The following is a 24,737-nucleotide window of genomic DNA, read 5'->3' as shown; positions in this document are numbered from 1 at the left end:
CACCTACCCAGTTGTATTTTTTAATCTATGAAACATCAGCCAATATGCTTGGTTATCAAATTATGTCATCAAGGATGTATAGTATGACAAAGAAAACAAAGACAAATGATATGTTTACTCATATCCTTTATTGTATACACCAGGAATTACAACAAAAGAATAAATGAATTCTATTTGAACAAATTTTAATTGTGTGTATATATATAAAAACCTAGCAAATAACAAATATACATTACAGAAACGTGATGTGTGAGATTTTTGTACAAGTGGTGAACATTTGCTCCTCTTCTATTTTGTCCAGCTGACCTTAGGAATATCATAATGCTCTGTCAAGGTGTCCAGGTGGCGATTGAAATCCTGCAAACAAACAAAACAACAGAAGATACATTAATTTTTGCTAATATTTCTCCAGTGATAAATATGAGCCCCTTTCTGATGCAACTTGGAACGTGTAAAGATACAAACATAAATGTTTCATATTCAAAATTATAAAAAACATTTACTTGAATGACTGTGCTGTTTTGCAAGTTTGAATTAACAGATTGGATGGAATGTTGCTCTCTAAAATCTGACAAGTTACCTCGACTCTGTGTTTGTGTGTCTTTGAAGCTTTGTTCAAAATCCTCTCCATTTGCTGTAAGGAAAGAGATAGAGACAGAGGCAAAATAAATGCAAAAGAAACGTTGAAAAATGGACATTATCACTGTTGGTTTAGGCACACTATAAACACCGTCACAAACAGTATACTACTGAACAACACGAAAACATGGGCACTGGACTTGTCATAAGTTGTGACTGTCAGTGACAACAGACATCACCACCTGTTACCAATAAATCACACGTTAAAACTGCCTACGCTATCAAATTGTTGCAATGCCAGTTGCCTGCTGTACATATAAAGGTTGTGTAGGTTATGTCACTTTTTGACATCATCCAATGTTTTTGGGCAGTAGACATGTTGATTGTTAAATGAAGAGGATGTTCACCATGTTCATGTTATGGTGCTTCACCATGTGTATGCTTCACAACACATTATGCTGCAACATTAACTGTTTCAAATAATGAACTTCGTCCATTGAATAGAAAAGGGCGGATCAACGCAGTCATTATATGGTGTGAAGACTAATAAACTGAGACTATGAAACACCATTAACTACACTACTGAGCTAACATAGTTTATATTGAAACCGTTTCAGGTTGGAATCACTATGCTGGGTAAAGATTTAGATTGAATACAGTTGGCTCTCTCTCATTGGTATTTTCTAATTTTCTAATTGCCACGTTCCTAGAACAGGAGAGTTCAAAAACAGCACATAAGGTAATAATCTACTATCCCCATATGGTTAATTTGGTGTTTCTGTTCCAGTGCAGCCTTGCTGGTTGTGAAGCTAAGTGTGCAATACACATGTACCATATGCCTGGAAGTTTTCCTATCCAAAAGGTTTTTTGGTTTTTTTTGGATTTCCGTTTGTTTACTATTTTAGACAAGTGTTGTTTGTTCTTATATGAACTCCTCTGTTTGCTTCTGTCCACCAGTGCAAAATGATTTCCTTATTCCTGGACTGTGTAAAACTATGAACCTTCATACTAATATGGCAATGTGGCTGACTGTGGTACAGATTTATGGTAGTAGTTGTCACAAAGCAGCCAGATCTTTTTTGGTTATTCTACTCAATATTTCAATTCTGTTCTTTTCCTCTGTTCGGCTAAATTTGATTTCTACAGCCTACTACTACTACTACTACTACTACTATTAACTATGCCTCTGACTCAAATCCTTGTCCAGTCATTGTAGCTCTTAAATGTTGGAGGCCAGTAACTTACCCGTTTCTCTTGCATCTTGTCAAAGGCAATTTGTGCCGGTGTCCTTTTGTCAACATATACTTTCTTTGTTTTCACCTCCTCATCGTTTTGACTGGTCACGACCTGCTCCAGGAGATGCTTACTGTCTTTATCCTTCTTCTTCTTCCTAAAAAAAAAAAAAAAAAAAAAAGACATGTAATGACAGTTAGTTAACAATTGGCTTGTCGGACCTTCCACTCCCATCCACAAAGAAACACGTCTACACACAGTCTGTGTTGTACAAGTCACTAGGAACTATTCTTTGTCCGCGTGTTACTGAGGTTTCTACGTTTAACCATTTCTTATATAAAATGACTGCGTTCGACAAAGTTTATATTATGTATTTCGAAGTAAGTCTGACATGTTGAGATCGAGTTCATCTCCTTAGTCCTATACAGTTCGTTGTTTTTGATGTAGCTAATGCTAACATGCTAATGTTTTCTAAACACTTCATAATGTTACGGCGAACGGTGCTGACCATATGGGACAAGTGATTTTCAAAGTGAATTTCCCCACATAAATCGTAATCGTATTCACAGAATCTCAGTAAACGTTAACATATCAGATGACACTGTTTTTCATTTAGCAAACAAGCTAACATTGGTCTCACTTGAATACCAGGGGTTTTTAATCAGTCGCGACTGGGTATTGAAGTACTTTTGTCCGATTAAACACGTCGTCTCTTACTAAAATATGTTACCAGATGCCACAATACTTACTTTTTCCCAGCTGAAATGTGTCCTACCCCTTTTAATTTCAGGGAACTCTTCTGCACTGTTTCGTACTCCGACATTTTCGACATTTTTCCGCTTCTTCTTCGTCTTCTGTTTTGTTAGAATAGCACCATTCACATGTACACCTGTGCTGCCACCTGTCGGACTAAAGTGAAATGACCCAAGTAGGGCACCTTGTATCAGCCGGCTTGTAGTGTGTCTTCCCGTCCAGAGAGGCGCAGTATATTATTTTCCCAGAGCCAGAGCCAAAGACAAAGCAGAAAACGGAAGTTAGAAGGATCCATGAATGTCAAACTGTAGCATCGTGGGCTGCGCTTTTAAGTAACGTAAAATAACAATGTCAGGGTACAGTTTGTTTAGGACAGTAGCGTTAACGAAATGCATCACAAACAACGCTACAACAGTGCTCTGCAGGACGAACATGTTAAACAGGATACAGACATGTGGATATGCGAAGAAAGTTGGTGAGTAAAGAGGAGACCTCTGTTCACTATACACTTACTGTAAATCTCTATTTTCTTCAGTGCCAGTTTTAAATAGGCTCTGGTGATGACACTTATGCGTCAAGATTTGCTGACACATTTAGTCTGTTTACACCACTGTGTGCCATTCAAAATAAAAATAAAAAAATACAATGGTGGATAATAGTTGTTGTGGTCAAGCAATAATACAATAATAACATTTTGACAGTAGATTCCTTCACAGTCCTCTACTTGTCTGAATCACCTGTGTCTGCAGATGCCATTAAATCATAATGTGTTATGGTTAACAAAGCAGTGGTGGTTTGTTTGCAGTCAACCCTGAGCCAATCTCAATGGACATTCTTGTATTGATATTAACATGATGAAACTCGACTTTTTCCCCACTTCTTCCAGCCGCCAAAGGGAAAGGGAAAGGCATGGTGAAGGAAGAGCTGAAAGGTCCAGAAGTGTGTAAAGACCCTGTCAGACTTACTTCGTATGCAGTAGGGGTCAACATCTTCAAGCAAGGAGAGGACCCCAAACTGAAGCCCCCGGAGGAATACCCAGAGTGGTGAGAGCACATATTTCTTCTGTTTCAGCCACATTTTATTTCTTTTGGCCCCTGCTATCATCAAGTAGAACTAACAGTTTCTGTTTGTCTAATTTTGTTTCCTCGTTTTTAAAAATATCTATTGAGAAAACTGTTTTTAATTGGTTAAGAGTAAATAAGGAAATTATTTTGAATGTGTTCTTCTCTTGCAAAGAGTTGTACATATATTTTGCCCATTTTACATCTATAATACCCCATTTATTTACTTGAAGCTACAGTTTTTGGCTCTCAATATGACTCTCTCCAGCTACGCTTAGTGAATATAGTTAGTTAATATGGTTAATTTCAGTAGTTGATAGGGCAGTCACACATGCAGGACATTGCTGACGAAGGTTGAGGTAGAGGACAGTGGGTATACTAGATTGATGCTATATTACAGTAAAAGAATATGAAGTATACTGTACTCGGGTTGGACAAAATAACGAATGCTTTTGCTTACTTTTGGTTTGTATTTTAGTTGAGACTGTGTCAGACAGATTTCGACTCATCTATTAAGTAATAGGGAGACTGCAGTTTCAGATCATATTTTATATTTTTTCCTGTTATTTTGTCCACCCATTGTAACTTTAATTTTCTGGAAAATAAGGGCATTTCATGTGTCTTCAATGATCCAATCCCCCTCTTATCATTTGCTCAGGTTGTTCCAGTTGAACCTGGGAACACCCAAAAAGTTGTACGAGCTGGAGTCGGACAGCTGGGAATACTGGAAGCGTCTGAGGAAGGAAAACATTTGGCGTTTCAACAGGCTACATAGAGGGAAGAAGTTATAAGCCATCCCTAGTGTGACAGCGGGGAGCTCTTCTTCTGTACATCGACGTGCTTCAGACTCTATGAACTGAATTGCCATGACATTGACATGTTCAGATCCCAGGTCAAGTTCCTGAATGAAATATCATTAGACCATCTGTTAACCACTGTTTGCCATCCATCTAGCAGGTTATCTGAAGTCATTTATCATATTCAGTGGTTTCCCTGCATTGGCCCTCAGAGAACAGTATTTGTAAATTGAAAGAAAGCTTGTAACTGTCTCTGATATACAGTATAGGACTTCAGGAAATTTATCGATGGTTATCTTGAACACAGGGGGAAAAATATAAGACCTGACCTCAAAATGCAGTCGAACACAATACATCACCACAATATCAACATAAAGTGAACATCAGAAGCAAAAAATGCAGACTGAAAGTACATTCTGACCTTGGAAACAATCTCCCCAAAAGGTCCGCTTAGTAGCTTTTGATACAATCGAAAGCTCCAGAACAGCTACTAAATGGACCTTGTGGTGAGAGTTCAAAAAGGTACTTTATTGTATGTAATGCAGGGGTATCACATTGGATTTAATTAATTAGTACAATGGCGATGATTTTTCCACAAACCACTTTCACTTTTTTTATTTGGAAGACTTATTATAAATAAACATGAATAAATATCCAACAAATGATTCTTTCTATTCTTGCAGGATCCCATATAGCTTTAATCAATTTTAATCCATGTTATGAATATAAATCTGGTACCTCTGTATGAAAGGTTTATGAACTGTAATTAATGGCTTTATTTATGGTTAGCAAACCATTTATGCATGGTTTCTAGACCAGTTCTAAATCACGGAGCAACGTTTGCGTTGCCAGGTTGTAAATTTAATTCGTTTTTTGCACTGATCCGTCGCCGTAAAAGTTGGCTTTAAATGAGTGGCGTTGCTATGACAACGCTTCATGCAAATGAGCCTGCCGGGGATGGCAGAAATGAGGAACCGAAATGAAAGCAAATGATGAGGGGAACAAAATCATGTCAGAGTTGAAGAGCAATGGTTTAAAAATGCACCAGACATCATCTTGTATCTGAGCGCCTCTCGTTCCTCTGTCTCTACAACTGGATTTGATCACCAGCCTGTACTTCTTGTAAAGTCGGTAAGCCCAAAATCTTCCTCACGCCATTGATCAATGCCTCCCTATATTAATGGCGGAAGCGGCAAGTGGCAGCGCGGTTCTCAACGGACTTCTGGGTTTTTAGTTTGGTCTGGATAAAACCTATGGTTTAATGTTAAAGCTTCGCTGTTTCCTAACTTGTTTGCTTGATATGACAAAAATTTCCTGTGCCCTGTGTGTACAGTTAACTGCAGGCGGACTTTCCTCCGCGCCACGCATTTTCATAAAGCTGGCCACAGGAAACCCAAAGATGTGTTTACAACTTACGAGCTTTGTAGCGCACCAGTCGCGTAGGCACCCGGGTGGGAGATTCATTCAACATCAAAACCACTGTTTTCGGTCATCTCTGGCAGTCACACCCGGGGGAAAATCCTAGATGACTCACTGCTAAGTGGTGGAGTTTATTGGGGGCAGTTTTCAGCCCGTAAAGTTTCAGTTTAATGTCCCTGTTTGTCCAGCGGACTTCTGGGTTTGTTGGTGGTGAAACATAAGACCGAGGAGTGGAAAATGAGCATTGGTACTCTGAGCGAAGAAGTCCTGAACAGGCTGTCAAAGATGTTGGACAACTCCACCTGCGGATGGAGGCAGCTAGCCAATGCGGTGGCCGAGGAACCGAAATTCCGCTGCAGGTAAGGCATTGAAGGCATCACACAAAAGGGGCGGCGGCCCCACACGATTCACAGCGGTCTCCACATCTTTTCCGTGACCATAATAAACCGTTTGAACATTTATCCCTTATAACAAGGACTCTCCTTGATATATGGCATTTTAAACAGGTCTGCCCCCCCCTCACCAACACCACCTAATATTCTACTATACATTCCTGCAAGGTTTTGGGGGCCCTAGGACTGTCAACACCTCTGCTAACTCTGCCCCCCTTCCCTGCAGTGAAAGTGAGCTGACCAGCTGCTCACTCCAGGTGCTGAGCGCCGCAGGCAGCCCAGGACGCACCCTCCTGGCTCGTCTCGCTGATCGTTCCTGCTCCCTGGAATTCCTGTTCCAATGCCTGAGGAAGGTGGACCACCAGGAAGCGGTGCATTACCTCACCACCGCAGGTAAAATAGAAGTGAATGTGGTGCCATACCTATGCAAATGTATAGAACTATTATTTCAGGAAGTACCCGTTTAACCAAAAAAGAAAAAAAAAAAAGAATAAATAAATAAATCCAGGGACCTGAGATAAACTTGCGTTTCCTTCCCAGCGGGGTTTAACATTAACATTACATTGGATACTTTTTATCCATTGGATACTTTGTATCCGATGTACACTTTGGATACAAAGTGTACATTGTTTTCTGTTATAGCTATGGGGTTACTTTTCTGTTATAGCTATGGGGTTACTTTAGGGAAGACTTCTAGCCCTTGATATCAGCCATGAATTCTGCTCTTTAAAGTTGCAAAGATACTTTGATTTGTCTGGAGAACACAGGTTGTGTCATTGGTGATAATGCCAGAGGTGGAAAGTGGCAAGTACTGTTACTTGAGTACAGCGTATATTTTTTTGGTATATCTTTTATATTTTTAATTTTTTTATATGTCATAGTAAGTCATAAAGACAAGCCACACAACCAATAGCAAGACCTGGAAAATTAGTTGTCTCATTTTTCTCAGCCCTCGAATGGGCCATAATGCCAAAGAAGGAAATTTATGTCAGTTTGAAAATTATTTTATAGTTTCCTATTTTTGTTCTCTGTTAGTTCTTCTCTATTGTAAACAACAGTAAAAATAGTCATATCTCTGTGAACCATATAACTTTCAAAGCAGAGGAAATATTATTTGGCACTAATTTATTTTCTCATATCCTCTCGTAAGTTAGTGCCTGTTAAAACTATGCCACATCCTCTGAAGTGACATGTTTTAAATGGAAATACCTCTTCAACTGAGTGAGTGTTTCCTCTTGTCTGTGCTTGTTAATGTTGTGTGTATGGCTGTGTATGTGTGTGTGTGTGTGTGTGTGTGTGTGTGTGTGTGTGTGTGTGTGTGTGTGTGTCTGGTAGTGGCAGAGATGATTCTGATCACAGTGCAGCCGCAGTCCCAGCAGGCCACAGCGGGGAGCAGGGTGGTATTGACCTGCAGAGCTGATGGTCCCCCTGGGCTCAGCTACCAGTGGTTCAGAGGCAAAGAGGAGGTCAGTCCAACATCTTATCATTATGTGATTATAAAAAGTAACGTAACCTTCAGGTCAAACCCTTAGTTATGTTGAGCGTTCTGTATTAATGTTCATTTTTGGCTAAATCTGCCACCTTTACACCATATTGATGTTACAGTGGCGATGGTATTGAGACAAAACAATTGTTCTCATGATGGTTCCTAACAAATATCAGCTATAATTTGTCATGTAGACTTTAGGATATACTGATCATTTCCTTGCTTTAGATTTTGGACGAGACAGGGTGTATGCCGGAGCTGGTCCTGTGTCCTCTAGCCCCGGTCCACCAGGGTCACTACATCTGTAGGGTCAACCATGGAGAAAACTGCATCTTCTCTCAGTGGGCTCAGGTTTGCTTGGTTCACTGTGCAAGTTCTAGTCCAGGTACCTCTCCTCTCTTTCTTCTCCTCTCCTTGTTTCCCTTGTTTTGATTCCATCTCATGGCGTGGCAAATCTTGTCATGTCAGGCTGCAGCAGCAGTCTGTTTCCAGGGTCAGTGAGTGGGCTGCGTATCACCCATCAGCCTCAGTCCCAAGCAGCGTCTGAGGGCGACTCTCTGCTCCTTCATTGCAAAGCAGAGGCCAACCCTCCCGCCCAGTACGAGTGGTACCACAACGCGGTGCCCATGCCAGAACACAAGACACCTTCACTCAAGGTAAGCCTGCTCACAGAGTCTGTTGTGAACTGCTTACCTACTGCATATAACAGTCATCATTTCAGAAAACCTTTCTGGATTAAAATTTAGAATTAGAGGAGAAAAGGCTTGCCAACGAAGACTAGAAATATAAAGTCACAGCACTATATTCATGAAAAGGGTATCAGAAACAAAAATGGCTTATTTTACATTTAAAATGGGACTTGGTGAGCTTGAGCTCCTCTTGTCCTGGCAAAGTCAGAGCTGTTTGTTTTAAATCTGTATTTTGGAGACCAATTGTGAAAATGAGCGAGTGTAAAGATGATCAAATCAGGTTGATGCTTTCCTTGTCCTCCACTGGATGAAGTGGACCAATATGTTTGAATGTCATAGTCCCATTTGGTTGGTGGGTCACCAGTGGAGGAGTTTGACAAGACACTGACTAAAATGTTGCAAATGTTACATTTAACTATTTGTACACTGTCATATGACAGGAGATACACAGTATGTGTATTCGTCTGTGTCAGTATAATGTGTGTAATTGATGTTTTGTATTTCTGTATTTTTGTCCTGTAGATCCCGTGTGTGACCACAGCACACAGAGGACTGTACAGATGTAAGGTGTTCAATTTTTATCATGAGGCGTGGAGCGACACAGCAACAGTCACCATTGGTGAGACCCAGAGACATAATTTCTCTGTTCTATATTCATAATGTAAATGTGTAGATGAGAAAAATCAAAGAGATCTTAATGTTAAAAGTTTTATAACAACTGTATGAATATCAAGCAAATGCTTCTGAGGAATTTGCGATCATGCATAGATCAACATTACAGTAAGCCTGACACACTCTAAATTTATAGGATCAGTTTAACACATGAGCAAAATTGCAGAACTGTGCAGTAAATAACTTTGTGTTTTTAAATTTTTCGCAGGTCCCAGTTCCATTACTGATGCATCCTGGGTAGAAGTTGATCGTGGTCTAGGTATTGTTTATTTCCTAATTGAATATTTAGAAGGAAATTAAGGAACTAGAGTAGTATTCTAGTTCCTCTGTTATTTTCTGGAACATTTCATCACACTTTGATTCCTGTTTTTTGTAGGCACATTGGTGAAGAAGAGTATCATCATGTAACCTTACTTTGTGTGTGTCAAAGCAGTTCAGAGATCGTATTGGGCTGTGTGTGTGTGTGTGTGTGTGTGTGTGTGTGTGTGTGTGTGTGTGTGTGTGTGTGTGTCCACATTGTTATTGTTTGATCAGTGTGGACTCGGTTCGAGATAATTTTTTCACACATTTTTTTAATGTGTATGTGAGATTAGCAAGCACTGCAGAAAGGACTAAAAATGAGACTTTCACATTCTGATCAGATATCAAACAGCATGGGACACTTAAAAAAAAATTTCTTTTCATATCGGTGTTGCCAGACTCACAGGAAATCCAAAGGCCAATTTGCAGACCAGGAATAAATCCACTACAAGAGATGACCAATCAGCCTTCGTCAGCCAAGCATTTCTATGGCGAGTTTTCCAAGCAAATACTGTAGTTACAGTACAGTATCTGTAGACCACAGTTGCAGAGTTGCCCAGTGTACACAGTTAATAGGTAATATTACATAATTTATTAGGTAACTGGGTCTTTCATGATGCCCTGTCTTCCCCTCCACAGCAACAGGCAAAGTTGCTCTGCTGATTGGCAACATGAACTACCTCTACCACACTCAGCTATGTGCTCCCATTGCTGACGTCCATGAGTTGACCAACCTCCTCCGACAAATGGACTTCAAGGTGGTTTCCCTGCTTGACCTCAACTGGCAGGAGATGCACAGCGCCGTTACAGAGTTCCTCTTGCTGCTTGACAAGGGAGTCTACGGTTTGTCCCTTGTCCATCTAGATAATATGTTCGAAACCTGATTTGGGTCTGTGTCTGTACTTTTGAAGACTGCACAGGCTAATATATTTGTTCACAGTATAATTTGTAATTTGTAATTAGGGCAAACTTTTTTCAATGCCTTACTTTGCTGAAATTAATCTCACTTTTTCCCTCTTCCCTCCTACCAAAGGCTTGCTATACTTTGCTGGTCATGGTTATGAGAATTATGGCAACAGTTTCATGGTTCCCATTGATGCACCGGCCTCCTACACATCAGAGCACTGTTTGTGTGTACAGAATATACTCACCAGGATGCAGGAGAAAGAGACTGGACTCAACATATTCCTGCTGGACATGTGTCGCAAAAGGTATCAGTGTTTATTTTAAAGAAATGAATTTTTGTACCAGCTTGTTTTTATGTCATGCTAAGATTAGACCATCTGCTGTGCATATTTGTGCTTAAATGTTTTCTCTTGTAGAAACCCAAATGATGATGTCATTGTACAACCAAGACTGCTGAAGGTCACAGCAAATACAGTGTTTGGTTATGCCACGTAAGTTGCTGATCCTCTGACACAGTAATTGTAAACTTTCCGAGGTTGGCATCAGAGGTAGTCTTTGAATCTTTGAGTCCAGTGTTTAAGAACGGAGAAGTATATTGAATACATGTATTAATTATGTAATAGTTTTCCTGCTTTAGCCTGTAAGGTGTCACTCATACTGTATGTACTTGGTTGTGTTTAGATGTGTAGATGCAGAGGCATATGAAGTAAAGAGGGAAGACGTGTCCAATGGCATCTTCATAAACTTCCTCAAACAGCGAGTTTGTGAAGATGAGAAGGTCACAGTCATGCTAGACAGAGTGGCTGAAGGTATGTAGAGCACACCTGTGAAGTGCTGCAAGAGATCTTTGCTTTCAGATTTGCAGCAACTGGCCAAGCAGTTAGCAGTTTTGCAGTTCTTTGAGATGGTTCTATGTATATGAAGTTGTTAGAACAGATTACTCTGCATCAGCATGTGGCCTGAAAGTGGCTCATTTGCAACTCCCATACGCAAATTAACTAAATATGATTTGTCTTCATTCATCTCATTAAATTTTGTACTTTACCTGATAGTGAGGTGAGCCTACTGTGCATCCAGACCTCTCACATAATCTATCCTGAATCTTTAACCTAACCAACCCCTGTGGCGTTATTCTTTATAGTTTGTTTGACGCTTGAACATTCTGGGCTCTGCTAATGTGCATGTTGGCTCTCTAACATGACTTAACCGGAACACCTAGATGGAACATGTCCTGTTGCAAAGCATTGGTGCTGCTTTTTACTATACTGTAGCATCAAATAAGCAGAAAAATAACAGCTCTGTTTTTCTTCTGAAGCATGAATGTAGTGAAACATTCTTTGGTTTCTAGCCAGAGGAGAAACTTTCATGAAAAATGAAAATTTCTACCTAGCAGTTTTTCCCCCTCCATAATTTCATGTTGAATTACTATTTAACAGCTCTAATGAATGCATACTGTAGATTAAAAGTTCTTTACTCTTACTAGACATGGGTCGTTGTGCAATCACACGAGGGAGGCAGGCTCTGGAGCTACGAAGTAATCTGTCTGAACGACGGTCCCTCACCGACCAGATAAAGACCTCTGAATGTTCTGCATCCTATTCAGCTCGCAACCTGCAGTGGGCCGTCGCTCACGGTACTCTTTTTACAAAAATTATCTAAAATGATTAAATATGGTAAGAGTTATTGTCATGTCTGTGGAGTAAAGTTTACCTAATTCAAATGCCTGTCTTCATAGTCCTACCCAAGAGTCATTATCTGCAGTTTGACTGTGGGGTGACGGTTCAGCTTGGGTTTGCTGCAGAGTTCTCCAACATCATGTTCATCTACACCCGGATACTTGAGAAGCCCAGAGAAATTGTTTCTTGCTCTGCTCAGCTTACTGACTTCCCCGAGGTTTGTTAGTTGATATTACTTATACAGATTTCCGATTTTAAAGTCACACAAAATTTCGGGCTCATACTGACACATAATGCTTGTGACTTTTAATACTTCAGTGTTCCGCTATACCATATATTTAAGCAGGACATAATTTGTTATTGTGGATACTTGAAGTACACATACACACCCAAAAAAAATCTGATTTAAGATCTGTACTGACCTTACCACTTTGTTCTATGTTTCTTTGGGAGGATGTGGACATCGATCTGAAGAAGAGTAACCAGGAGACTCTGCTTGAAGCCGGCAGTTTATTATTGATCAAAGAAAATATTCCTTCATCAGAGGGCCCCAGTCTTTACACTCGCATCTGCAGCCTGCAGAGACTCAGGGTCAGACACTGGTCGTTTTTTTTTTCATAGTTACTTCTCTTATTTCTGTCCTAGAAGAAACCTGATAAGTGTTTATGGGCCCTCTAGAAACAATTTACTAATACTGAGCAGTCAGAAATAAGGCTTAAAGTATGGAAGTTTATGTTGAAAAAGATTTGATTAGGTCTACAATTAAGAGTAAAATTTAAGTATGTTATGTTGATTGTTTTATTTCTGAGAGATACTTCATTGTCTTTTGTGGGGGTCAGAACCTCTCAAGCCTTTTTATATATTTTTTTTTCTCTAAAAGCTAAAAAACACATTCTGCTCTTCACTGTCTTAATAGAGCGAGCTCACATTCAGTGTCTGTCTTCATTACACCTATTCCAACATGGACGAAGAGGTACAGGAAAGGCAACCAGTAACAGTTGGCAAACCGCTGGTCTCCAAACTCAACCTCTATGAACCACGACCATCTCACACCTGCTCTGCGTCCTCAGCCCTCAGCCTTGACTCCTTCGGCGTTCCTCAGTGCTCCTCCTTTGCCGAGGGCTTCGCCTCTGTTGGGTCAGCCTCAAATGCATGGTCATATTATGCACAAACTGGCAGAGAATCTTCCACCAATGACTCTCCGACTTCATCCAGCAGTGCCAACATACCAGAGGAGACTGACAGTCCTGAATTGTTTGATACCCCTAAACCTCTTGTACCCAGCAAAAGCTTGCCCCACAGCCAAGTAAACAACACAAACTACAAATTTAGTGAAATGAACGATTTTCACTCTTACTAGGCATTATGAAACCTGATTTGTCCATTACATACTGATAAATCAGAGTACACATATACTAAAAAAAAAGTCAAAAGATGGGAAAAAAGCCTTTGATTTGCCATTTCAGTAAAGTTGACCCAGGACTCAGGTCATTGTATGTGGTCCATTTATCTTCTATATTAAGTTTTTGTAATGTTTTATAAAGATTTTTTACAAGAAATCGGTACATTTTATCACATAACACTGCAGATCAAGTTTGACGTGTTCTTTTTGTAAGAGGGAAGAAATAAAATATAACCTTTGAAGATGAATTGTATGAACTGTTGTATGTCTTCGGATTTTTGAGTGTGTGTGTCCCATGTATTTCATAATTTTTTTTTTACAAATGAATGCAGTTTTCCCTGTGCATGTCTCTGCGCTACAACTGTACTGCGCCTGCGCCCTGACGTCACTGGCTCAGCGCGGCCTCCATTTTGCAGCACCTTTGCAGGCCAGCAAGTTCCATTTGTAGTGCAGCATCAGTAAATAAAGTGCATAATAAGGGTTATTTTCAAACTGAAGAAATATTTTGTCGGACAGGACGATGGCTGAACCGTCGGCGGACGTGGAGGTTCCGGAGGGCGCAGAGGTTCGCAAACTGTCGGAGCTGAGAGTTATTGATCTGAAGGCCGAGCTGAAGAAGCGAAACCTGGACACCACGGGCGTCAAGAGCGTGCTGTCGGAGCGACTGAAAAAGGTCCTGGCTGCTCTCTTGTTTAACAACTAGGCACAGAATTACCGCATTAACCTGCCTTTTCTGGCTTTGCGAATGCACCCTGTCAAACCATTATAAACTCAAAGCTACGTGAGTTTACGAGCCCCATTGACCGGAACCGTGTGCTACCGCTAGCTGTTAGCTAATCTTTGCGTCAAACAGCTAAATGCCTTAATTTTCGTGGCTTTATGCATATTTGACGCAGGTTAATTTCCAACTCCTCCTTACTTGTTTCCAGTCCATTAAAGTATTCGTTTGTGGCTTTATTCTCCATAAACAGGCCATCGAGGAGGAGGGTGCAAATCCCGATGAGATTATTGTGGCTCCGGATTCAGCACCAAAGAAAACCAACGTTGCCCCTAAGCGGGCTGCCAGAGGTAAAGTCAGCGCACGCTGCACGAACACACCTCCACCTAAACTGTAAACGTCTGTGGAATGTGACACGTGATTTTGTCTCATTATCTTCTGTGTAAATGAGACAATACTGGAGAGCCCGCTGCTTGTCAAATGACACATGATACTAGATATTTAATGGCCTGTGCACATGCCTGTTCACCTCACCTGCTGTTAGAAATACCTCTTAATCAGGAGTTGATGCTCACTTTTTTCCTAAGGAGCACAGGCGCTTCTAAGTTGCAGAATTAAGGAGCACATGGAGACCTTCAGTGGCACCATGAAAAGGAAGATGTTTCTCTTTAAGAAAGGGATAGGAGGACACATTCAAAGCGAAGTGATTTCATTTACTTGAATACAAAAGTACACTATGTTTTTAATTAGTTCTGCTTCAAACTGTACTTATTTAATATTAAAGTAATTTATCTATTTATACTTTAAATTGCTTTAAACTATATTAACAGTTTGAAAGGTATGAACACCTCTATAATAAAGTAGTTCTTCTTAGTTCTAAACACTTAAAAGTCTGCTCAGTCTGTTTAGACACCAAGGATTTCACTGGTCCAGCAGCGTTTGGCCCCTTTTGAGCTCAGCCAGCAGTCCACAGCAGGACTGGGATCAAACTGCTGCACTGAATGCGACTCCAAGCTGATCTGCATCAAGTGTTCAACTGTAGACACTCCAAAGGCCGCTTCTTATTGAATTCTTGATGTGGTTTTGGCTCTTTGCGCTGACGAGTTCATCACATGGTTTTCTTTTCAACGGACAACATTGGTCTAGCGCATTGACTGCATCGTTGCCATTGTTGTTATAAACCTTTTTGTTGAAAAAATAATTATAAATAGAGGCTGCTTGGGCTAAACTTTGTAATACTTTTTCTTTGCGGTATGCTCCTAAATACATTTTACACACATCTATTTTTAGCTGCTAATGGGTCTTTCCATGCCAACTCACCCAGAATTCAGAACATTTCCCAGTTGTGTTCCCAGTTACTCAGCATTAAAGCCCCTTTCACACTGGGAAAAAAAACCACTAACATCTGGTTTTTGTCTTCAGTGGGAAAGGGTACAATCGGCATTTATTTCTAGGTCAAATGACAGTAGCCAGCGGTATTAATTGGCTCCAGCTCGAATCAGCAGTGATGGAAACATGACAACCAAGTGGACATGATTTTTGCCCCTTTTTATCCTCTTGGAAATAAGTTTTAAAAACACCGACTCAACCATCTCACCAAGAGGGTCCAACACTGACAGTAGCACCAACCCACGAGTACAAAGAGATGCAACGGATCAATTTTGACAGTCTACAAGGCAGCTAGCAGCTCACCCTCACACCCGCCGTGTAGGGCTGTCCCCTGCTCTTGCGGTCCAGCCAAAAATACATTTTTTTTTTCTTTTCTCAAAAAGTCCCGCCGACCAGAAGCTGTGGGATAATTGATTGCCACCCCTTTCTGTTGTAGTAGTCTGCAGGGTTGACCCTGGGAGAACTTGTCTACTGGCCATGGGAAAGGAGTCAGTTGTCTTTTTAGTGGGTTTACCTGCATTTAAAAATCATCTAGTATGCAACAAACCAAGCCATTACAAACTGTTACTTGCATATTTCTTATTCTTTATTAATTTGATTACATTCAGCAAAAACTATTTACAGAACACATATTGCAAATAATCCTCAGGGTTATACAGTCAGATGAGTAGAATGATATGTTTCACTATGAAACTCCATTTGCAATAACATTAAACATTTCAGTATTAAGCACCTTTAATGTAACCCAAGGACACTACATAAATAAAAAAAAGCAAAAAAAAAAAAGAATTCAAAGCTTGGATAGGTCTTAAGTTTATATTTAAAAACAAGAAAAAAATAATCAGTGTAAATTTTATAGAGCAGGTCAGAGTCAGGTGGATTAGTACTGGCAATAAAATTTTTAACGTGTCTTGTGTTCCTTGCCTCTGAGCCTTAAATATTTGTCAATGTCAAGAGCAGTAGTCAAACCTCATATGTGATTAGATGAGATTTTTTCTGGGGCAGTGTCTGTTGCTTGAAGTGTGTGGTCCATTGCACATGGTAGGCGGTAGGATGGTTGTCTGTTGCCTGCCGTGTGTCAGGCAATAGTCCTGCCAGAAATTCTAAAAGAAAAAAAATCTTTTTGAGTTTGAAAATGTTAAATTTTGTTTGGTCCATAAATGCAATGGTAATTTTGGAGGTTGTAGATGGTATACACAACAGTTTTCTTTGGCACCTGTAAGACACCTGAAGAAGACTTGGTCTAAACTAAAGTATATTTTCTGTAGATACCAGGCAAGAGAATGATGAACCAGAGGACAGCACTATTGAGGAAGACTCCCATGATGGGCATGTAAGTTTCTTAAAAGGGTTTTTCTTTTTTGTTTTTTTTTTAACAGGTATAGTGCTGTAAAATGTTTTTACACAATTGGTACCTCTTCTTCACAACTGCAGAGTTGTTGGGCTCTTGATCATACTTTTGTGTTGTATTTACTGTTTTCAACAAATTCCCCCCTTTCCTCTGTCAGGAGGAACTGCAGGATGATCATGAGAACATGCAGGAAATGGACATCCTCGACATGAACGTTCTGGATGAGACGGAGAACGACAATGGAGTACCAGCTGAGGATGATGAAGATGAATCTGAGAATTTCCATGGAGAAGACGACACATTGATGAATGAAGAACATGACAACAGGGGTTTCGAGTCAGAAGATGAAGCAAGAGGTCCAGAGGTGAGACTAGACTACAAATTTGTCAACTAATTTTTTTTTTTTTAATTTGTCAAGTTTTAATGTTTCTGTACTTGTACGTATTTTAACAGATGGGCGAGTCTGAGATGTTATATAAGGATGAATATATGACGTGCTCATCAATCAATACGGTATGTTCCCTCACAAATATTTTCGTGTATTGTGATGCTATGGTAAAAGTCAGTTTCGTAAAAACACAATTTTTTGTTTTAGGCTCAGGATCCAGATGCAGACGACATGAAAGAAGAAACAGGTACTGTAGAAAATGGTTAATAAAAAGGTGGAGGCATCTTTTTACAGTGTTGAGCTTGGAATGCAAACACTTTGTTTAGGAAGAGAGACTGGAAGCCCAAAGGAAGTTGCTGGCTTTGTGCTGAAATTTGGTTATCCATTATTTATACTTTCACCATTAAATATTGGTCAAGTTACCAGTGATGTTCTTCAAGTTGTAAAATGGCAGTGGTTAACAATTTGATGCACATTGACAGCAATTAAAATTCCATGGTCAGGGAGGTTTTAGCTGTTGCAGGTGATTGCAGTGTTTCTAGGTTGCCACATGAAGACCAAGATAAGAAGGTCCATCAAGACTCATCAGCTGTTACATATTTTTAAAGACACTGACTCAGAAATAAGCTGGATATGAATATTCTGGACTTGAGCTGAAGTTATGGTCAATACAAATGGACACTTGGAAATCCAAAGGCTGGAAGAAGATGGACTGCAGCGGACCCTACTGCCGCATTGCCGATCTTGTGGCTCTCTTCAGCACTGAACTCTTTGTCTGCTTTGGATCAGGTGAACAGATTGAAGTGGTTCAACTTGAGAATTGAACCAAAGTGTTTGTCGCACTAGTTGCTTGGTTGTCCTCCAGCCTTTGGGTTCTCTTCCAGTCTCTCGTCAGGGTCTACTTCATCGTTTTAATACATAGTTCTAAGAGCACACGCCAGTGGTCATGACGTTCCTAATCCAGGCCTTGCCAGTTCCTCGTTAACCATTGCTGTGTTTCAGAAGTGATTAAACTCTGTGCCATTCTATTCCTGTTAAATCCGTAGAAAATGACAAAGTAGCCGGGTCTTGTTTATCTGAGCCGCTTAACGAAGATCAACACCAGAGCCACGAGACGAGCCCTGAAGAAGAGCAAGCTGCCACCGCCAGAGGGGAAGACAGTGTGTCCGACAAAGCCGCCTCTGGAGATGTGGAGACCGACAGGGATGTTGTGGACATGGACGCCAAAGAGGTTGGGGACATACAGAATGTCCCAGAAGAGACATTTGACGCTGAAAACAAAAGCTCGCAGGCTGTTAGTGTAAGCGAACAGGGCGCTGTGGGTGAAACCGTTGATTCAGAAATTGGGTCTAAGAAGGGTGAGGAGGATGAGAAGACAGAAGAGAAAGCTGCTGCGGATTCAGCCTCGACAGTGAAAGAGTCCTCTTCTGTAGAGGGCGATGATCAGAAAAAGAGGTTTGTTGCTTTCTGTCTACTAGAAACCAAAATGGTTATCTCTGTTGCATTGGCTCCTTTGTGCTAGAAAAATTTGGATGCTCTTTTGGAGGTAAAAACGTTCTGTGCATTTGTCTGTTTTCATTTGTCATTCCTTACACTCACCTATTACCCTTTGGCAAGTAACGTATTCGGATTTTCATAGGGTATACTTCCAGTTATTCACCATTAAAGCACGGCACTGCGGTACATGATGGGCTGGTCACTGTCAACTTTTTTATTAAACCATAAAACACATAGGTAAATACATTCATATGAGGAGATCCTAGGTGTCCTCACTCGTGTATGCTTATGGCTTTTTTTCTTTTTCTTTAGCTCGGAGGAAAAAGATGGCCAGACTGAGCCAAAAGATGAAAAGGGTGAGTGAATAAAGCGGTTTCCTGTCTTTTCTGGTCTTTCACATTCAATGGGTATATGCTCATTAATGTATTGTGTATATGTGTAGCCGCCGGAAGTGGTGCTGCAGCGAGCAATAGCAGGAATCTGTGGGTCAGCGGTCTCTCGTCCACTACCAGAGCGACAGATTTGAAGACTCTCTTCAGCAAATACGGCAAGGTTGTTGGAGCTAAGGTGGTGACCAATGCCAAGAGCCCCGGGGCTCGTTGCTATGGTTTTGTTACCATGTCCTCCACAGAGGAGGCCACCAAGTGTATCAGCCACCTTCACAGGACTGAGTTGCATGGCAGGATGATCTCTGTGGAGCGGGTGAGTGTTGAGGGAAGACTTTTGCTTTCATTGCTTTTATTGGTCCTCTAATAACTAAGGTACCGGCCAGATAAACACCTCATGGATCTGAGTAAATCTTAGCCCTTGTAGGTCGAACTCAAATTTCCTTTTTATTGAATTTAATCTCTGTGGGAAGTTTATTGCCTTAATCAACACATACACTTAGATTGTTAAGATAAAGATTTGAGGATAAAACTAAAATAAATCTTAAGTTTATTCCCATTTTAGTTGTTGTAATTGCATTATGCAGCTCTCCAAAACACCCGGCAAGGCTTTTATCAAACATATTGTTATTGCTAAATTTTCGGTTTATGGCTTCACTCTACTGTAGCAAGCACTGATAGGAAGCGATGCCAGTAGAAAACAGTAAGTGCAAGAAAACAAGAGGGTTGTTAAACTGTTGCAAGAAATAACATATCAGAACACAAACTCTCTGATGCCCACAAAAGAGGTGTTATGGTTCAGTTTCATTGTTTGGTATGATCAGTGTGTGAAACTGAATCTGTTCATTCAGCTCTTGTGAAAAAACATGTTCCTGTTTAAACATTGTAGGCTAAAAATGAGCCAGCGGGGAAGAAGCCAGCAGACAAGAATGACCCCAAGAAATCTGGCAGCGAAAGGAGACACTCCTCCGACTCCAAGTAAGAGTGCTTACAAGCTGCCTCGTGTTTGAGTAAAGTCTGTTACTAAAAATGAACTAGCAGCCCGGTATTTTGATACAGTGTGCCTTCTAAATATCATCGGTGCATACATTTTTAGCATTGCATGACCAGGTGGTAACCTGTAACCATAGCAGTTGAGAGTTCCTGAGCTATATAACTCAAAAAGTGGATGAGCTGTCAAACTATGGGGAGAGAAGTGAACCAGTCACTGAATTGTTTTTTTTAAAATGTTTTTTAAAATAGCTCTGATAATGCTCACACTCTTGATATGTTTTATAGGTCTGATGGAAAGGATGAGAAATCTGAGGGAGAAGGGAAAGATGGCAAAGGTAAGAAAAGTTAGATGATTCCCATCTTGCATGTATCAAGTTAATGCTGTAAAAAGTTACCTCTCCTATAAAAAGTAATTTTTTTCATTTTTGCTTGACAATATCAACTATATTTTTCACAGGGCGAAATGAGAGGACTGTAGTTATGGACAAGTCCAAAGGAGAGCCCGTTATCAGCGTCAAAACCAAAAGCAAGGAGCGAGTAAGTAAACATACACCCCTATAGCTGCTATACTCGAGTTACTACGGTAGCTATGTTTAGAAACCTCAGCTTGAGTCTACTAATATATGTAACAATGTGTTTTTTAAATCTGCCTTTAACTTTTTCTGTCCTCTCTTTCCCTCTCTCATTTCTCCAGAGCACAAAGAGTCGGGACCGCAAGTCATCTAGTAAGGAGAAGAAAGACATCCTGTCATTCGACCAGATCAAGGAGCAGAGAGAGAGGGAGAGACAGAGACAACGGGAGAGGGAGATCAGAGAGGTGGAAAGACGCAGATACACGTAAGGATCATGCCATGGGGCTAGAAAAAATTATCTCAACCTACTCTAATAAGGTTTGATAGTCAAAATTAATGAAGCTCTTGTACTTCTTAAGATTGTTATCTTGTGCAGGTCCGTGTGATGTATTTTTTACAGTAGAGCTGCATCTGTTTCTGTAAGATAAAAATGTGTTTTAGATCTGTTTTTGAGGACTGAAGAAATCATTATAGTTATGTTTGAACAATATGATTTTACACTGGACACTATTAACCTATATATACTCACCTGTCTTTCGATACAGTAAATACTTTTGGTGCTAGTTACTCACTGATCAGAGTTTGATCTTTGCTGTTTTTTTTTTGTTTGTTTCTTTTTTTTTTTCAGTGACCGTGATCGTGACAACCGCCCAGATCGTGAGCGTGAGCGAATCCGTTTGTTCAGGGAGAGAGAGGAGAGGAAACACTTGATGCGGAAGAGACACTGGCTTGAGGTACTGTCAAATAATTGCAGGGGATTTCTCTCACTGCATTGCTATGTGTTCTTGCCCACATTTCTTACAGTATACTCTCTGATGCAAATCTTAGACTGTTGAATACATACACTGCTTCCAATTAAATTGTCAATAGAAATATCTTTTGCTTCCATATATCCATTTGTCAAATTTCTCTTCGTCCCAGATGTACTTTTTTATATAAAAAATTATCTTTACGATATCTGTTGATAGTCATGATGAATGGTTTCATTCCCAGGCTGAGAAGCAGCGTCTCGATGCGGACCGTATGGAGCGTCAGTTCCTGGAGCGTGAAAGGTTACGTATAGAGTACGAGAGGCGACGGGAGCAGGAAAGGATCCTCAGGGAGCGTGAGGAGCTGAGACGGCAGCAGGAGCAGTTGCGTTATGAACAGGAGCGACGCCCCATTAAAAGGCCTTATGACATGGATGGCCGGTAAATAATAACTGCCATGGTGTAGTGACGCTGAAAGGGATGATTGATGAATGTATTTATTGCTTAAGCATAGGTTCATTTCAGTTGGCTTTCCCGATCAGCAGTAAAGTATCACCAAAAAAAAGAGTTTGAGCTTCAGTACTTCTGTATGTGCTCTATATCAGCCAGATAGAGCCAGGCTCAGTGGGTGAACTTCCTTGTGGTTATTGTTGCCTGATCTGTTTTTTAGGAAAGATGATTGGCCTGACAAGCGCATGGCCATGGATGACCGTTACGGCCGTTCCGACTTCGGTCGACAAGAGCGTTATCAGGACTTTGACCACAGAGACCGGGGCCGTTACCAAGATGACATGATGATGGACAGGCGGGACAACACTCGTGGCATGGGTGCAGACAGAGATGGTCAGGTAAGAGACGTGGACCCTCCTCCCATGACTGTGGCGTCATTGGCTCGGTGTGTGCCTGACACAACTGCCCTAAAGAACAGTAAAACATGAATCTTTGAAGCCTAAAATTTGTAGCAATTTCACAGGAGCAGGGTGTGAGAGAGTTTTAACTGCCTCGTCTCTTAACAGCACTTCTCAGACAGGTCAGACAGACATGGCAGAGACGGCCGAGAGCCCTGGGGTGGAGGCTATGACAAGCGCATGAACCCGAGGTGAGCGTCACAGTGAGCTGCTTCAGTTCAAGCCATATAAAAACTTGAAAAGAGTTCAGTACTGACATTTCTCCTGAAGGAGGGAAAAAATATAAAAATATCTGTTTTGTTTTGTTTTGTTTTTTTTTTTTTTTTTTTTAGGGAAGGAGGTCGAGACTGGGACTCCGGTCGGAAGATGGAAGGAGACAGACCGTGGCAAAGTATGAATGCTTGTGCTGTATTTTGTGTGTAATGGTTGTACTTCTAGTTACACAGGCTGTTTTCATGATAGCATTATTTTGAATGAAGTACAGTAGTTTTTCCTTCTCTTGGTGTGGCAGATGGCACACACATAGCAGCGGGCTGAAGTAAAATGGTGTACAGTTATCCTGCTTAATGGCAGTCTAGAGCTTTAACTACAGTGGTCTTGATCTGTGTCTGATGTTTTGCTTTTCAATTCCAGGTAGGGATGGTGCTATCCCAGGCCAGAGCCACATGGCACGTGGAGGAATGGCAGGGTGTGTAGTAAATATCAGTATATCTATCAATATCTATTTAAGTCTCATTGTTGATGTGCTATCCCTTTTAAGACAAACTTCACAAGAGCAGCCAGTACTGTCAGTTAGAACGGTGTCGTTTTTTCTCAACAGCCGCGGAGGCTACATGAACACAGGAACATCTCAGTCCCTCTCTGGAGCTCTCAACAGACAGAACCAGCTGATGCAGGGCGGCGGGCTGCAGGGTGGAGCTTTTGGTCGACGCTACTGATGTCTGTCTGTCTGAAGACCATAGTGGGACTGTTTCAAGAGGTCATATCAGGGAGGATGTGGCCATCTTGTTTTTGTACATTTTTTTAAAATCGGGATTCTTTTTTGACATAATTCCAGTCCATTTTTGATGGAAACCTTTACTTTTTTTTGTTGCTTCTCCATTTTTTTTGATCTCCTGCCTTATATTTATCATTCAGTCCAATCTACCTTGTTTGTTTAACACACCTGACTGCTTACAAGAATTTGTTGTGTGTGCAGGTTGGCCTTTGGTGGAGAGTAGCGTCAGAGCTCTGTGCTGTAAATGTAGATGTTTTTCAGAGGTTGATGGACCTAACCTCACCAGTCTCATATCTGTATCTCAGTTTGTGTCTGAAACATTTTGGAAGTTTTCTGTTCTCGTTAAATGAGCCTTTGTTGCAATTAACTTGTGCAGAACTTGAGGCTCCTTTTGACGGTATTCTTTTTAAAACACATGGTTGGTAATAATTTCCCTGCTGAACAAAGGTTTTTAAATTAAATGTCAACATTCTGATTATCCAAGCTTATTAGACTTTTCTTTTTATATTTCAATTAGTTTTTTTTTTTGTTGTATAGTATTTGATTTGTGTGATTGTTGAGTAACGGTAGTGTGTGTATGTGTGCATAGATCAGTGATGAAATCTAAAATTTAATGTATGATGTTTCAGCCTAAATTTTCTGTCACTCAAATGTTGTTTTTTTGTTTTTTTTTTTTTTTTTTTTTTTTTTTTTTTTTGGTTTGTTTTTTGCATCAAGGTGTCATTTTTTTTCCTGTCCTTCTGTTGACAGTGTTGTTTGATTTATTTTAATGCAATGCTCAGCTCAGTGGTCTAGTGGAGCTCCGTTGTAAAATCCACAGGGTGAAATTGCCTACTACAATAAAAGCTTTTTCATCTTTATGCAGTGGTACTACTGAAACAAATTATGCCTGATTCACATTGCCACAACAGTTTTTAAAAAATCAAATTTAGGGGCTCACGTTAAGCACAGAAAATCACAAGCATACGAGTTGGCATTATGCACTGAATCAACTATTTGAATTTCAACACTTCTGTTAGAGCTTCCTATTGTAGTTTACTTTATTTAAAAAACTATAGCATATAAGTTGGCTTCATGCAGTGAACCTTGCCCTTTTTTGACTCAACGTTGTTACGTTACCGGATACTACCCACAATACCACTGCTGGTGCCTTGAAACTTTTCCAAATGGCGGAGGAAAACGTCACTCAGTCTCCAATGAAAATGGATTTCTTATACATGGCTTGCAGACCTCCAGCCTAGACAGAAGAAATGAGATGAGAAGCTAGTTGCAATAGCAATTCCAGTGGGTGTCCTGGGACAAGTGGTTGGAGTCCAGACATCCCATCTCTACACACAGTTACCCACATTTCAGTGTTTCAACAAATATTCTTATTGCAGAATGGCAGGTCCAGCTCATCTATGATTATGCTACATATGTATATT

The 24,737-nt window shown here is 40.5% G+C and overlaps 4 protein-coding genes across 4 annotated transcripts; 3 read left to right on the top strand and 1 right to left on the bottom strand.

Moving 5' to 3' along the window:
* Positions 1-109: 109 nt before the first annotated feature.
* Positions 110-2,734, bottom strand: fam32a (family with sequence similarity 32 member A). The gene is made up of 4 exons (XM_040128335.1): positions 2,562-2,734; positions 1,825-1,969; positions 581-634; positions 110-357 (listed from the first exon to the last, which is right to left on the bottom strand). The coding sequence occupies exons 1-4, from the start codon at positions 2,642-2,644 to the stop codon at positions 289-291; spliced, it is 351 nt and encodes a 116-aa protein (XP_039984269.1). The 5' UTR covers positions 2,645-2,734; the 3' UTR covers positions 110-288.
* A 70-nt stretch (positions 2,735-2,804) lies between these two features.
* On the top strand, positions 2,805-5,076 carry mrpl54 (mitochondrial ribosomal protein L54). Its single transcript, XM_040128334.1, has 3 exons — positions 2,805-3,040; positions 3,452-3,608; positions 4,285-5,076. Exons 1-3 carry the CDS (start codon positions 2,914-2,916, stop codon positions 4,415-4,417), a joined length of 417 nt encoding a protein of 138 aa, XP_039984268.1. The 5' UTR covers positions 2,805-2,913; the 3' UTR covers positions 4,418-5,076.
* Positions 5,077-5,390: 314 nt separating this feature from the next.
* malt2 (MALT paracaspase 2) lies at positions 5,391-13,579 on the top strand. Its single transcript, XM_040128332.1, has 17 exons — positions 5,391-5,554; positions 6,031-6,201; positions 6,461-6,627; positions 7,570-7,700; positions 7,949-8,105; positions 8,189-8,376; positions 8,932-9,028; positions 9,290-9,340; positions 9,780-9,872; positions 10,021-10,224; positions 10,415-10,592; positions 10,704-10,778; positions 10,969-11,096; positions 11,771-11,920; positions 12,023-12,180; positions 12,417-12,554; positions 12,880-13,579. The coding sequence occupies exons 2-17, from the start codon at positions 6,080-6,082 to the stop codon at positions 13,321-13,323; spliced, it is 2,481 nt and encodes an 826-aa protein (XP_039984266.1). The 5' UTR covers positions 5,391-5,554; positions 6,031-6,079; the 3' UTR covers positions 13,324-13,579.
* Positions 13,580-13,732: 153 nt separating this feature from the next.
* Positions 13,733-23,999, top strand: safb (scaffold attachment factor B). The gene is made up of 20 exons (XM_040129306.1): positions 13,733-14,038; positions 14,337-14,433; positions 16,741-16,805; positions 16,981-17,187; positions 17,277-17,336; positions 17,419-17,458; positions 18,258-18,666; positions 19,021-19,064; positions 19,151-19,410; positions 19,984-20,072; positions 20,373-20,422; positions 20,545-20,624; positions 20,782-20,924; positions 21,288-21,393; positions 21,653-21,849; positions 22,079-22,256; positions 22,425-22,507; positions 22,649-22,707; positions 22,950-23,004; positions 23,137-23,999. The coding sequence occupies exons 1-20, from the start codon at positions 13,886-13,888 to the stop codon at positions 23,252-23,254; spliced, it is 2,493 nt and encodes an 830-aa protein (XP_039985240.1). The 5' UTR covers positions 13,733-13,885; the 3' UTR covers positions 23,255-23,999.
* Positions 24,000-24,737: the final 738 nt, after the last annotated feature.

Source organism: Xiphias gladius, chromosome 6, assembly GCF_016859285.1.
Source record: "Xiphias gladius isolate SHS-SW01 ecotype Sanya breed wild chromosome 6, ASM1685928v1, whole genome shotgun sequence".
Classification (NCBI taxonomy): Eukaryota; Metazoa; Chordata; class Actinopteri; order Istiophoriformes; family Xiphiidae; genus Xiphias; species Xiphias gladius.
This window is presented reverse-complemented; position numbering and strand designations above follow the sequence as displayed.

Bases quoted from the DNA above. Each gene is read 5' to 3' on its own strand.
- fam32a (XM_040128335.1), bottom strand. From the start codon at position 2,644: ATGTCGAAAATGTCGGAGTACGAAACAGTGCAGAAGAGTTCCCTGAAA. The intron at 1,970-2,561 runs GTAAGTATTGTG...TTTTTTTTTTAG, and splicing joins CACATTTCAGCTGGGAAAAA to GAAGAAGAAGAAGGATAAAG. The intron at 358-580 runs GTAACTTGTCAG...GTTTGTTTGCAG, and splicing joins CACACAAACACAGAGTCGAG to GATTTCAATCGCCACCTGGA.
- mrpl54 (XM_040128334.1), top strand. From the start codon at position 2,914: ATGTCAGGGTACAGTTTGTTTAGGACAGTAGCGTTAACGAAATGCATC. The intron at 3,041-3,451 runs GTGAGTAAAGAG...CACTTCTTCCAG, and splicing joins TGGATATGCGAAGAAAGTTG to CCGCCAAAGGGAAAGGGAAA. The intron at 3,609-4,284 runs GTGAGAGCACAT...TCATTTGCTCAG, and splicing joins CCGGAGGAATACCCAGAGTG to GTTGTTCCAGTTGAACCTGG.
- malt2 (XM_040128332.1), top strand. From the start codon at position 6,080: ATGAGCATTGGTACTCTGAGCGAAGAAGTCCTGAACAGGCTGTCAAAG. The intron at 9,873-10,020 runs GCGAGTTTTCCA...TCCCCTCCACAG, and splicing joins GTCAGCCAAGCATTTCTATG to CAACAGGCAAAGTTGCTCTG. The intron at 11,921-12,022 runs GTACTCTTTTTA...CTGTCTTCATAG, and splicing joins GCAGTGGGCCGTCGCTCACG to TCCTACCCAAGAGTCATTAT.
- safb (XM_040129306.1), top strand. From the start codon at position 13,886: ATGGCTGAACCGTCGGCGGACGTGGAGGTTCCGGAGGGCGCAGAGGTT. The intron at 19,065-19,150 runs GTGAGTGAATAA...GTATATGTGTAG, and splicing joins TGAGCCAAAAGATGAAAAGG to CCGCCGGAAGTGGTGCTGCA. The intron at 23,005-23,136 runs GTGTGTAGTAAA...TTTTCTCAACAG, and splicing joins GCACGTGGAGGAATGGCAGG to CCGCGGAGGCTACATGAACA.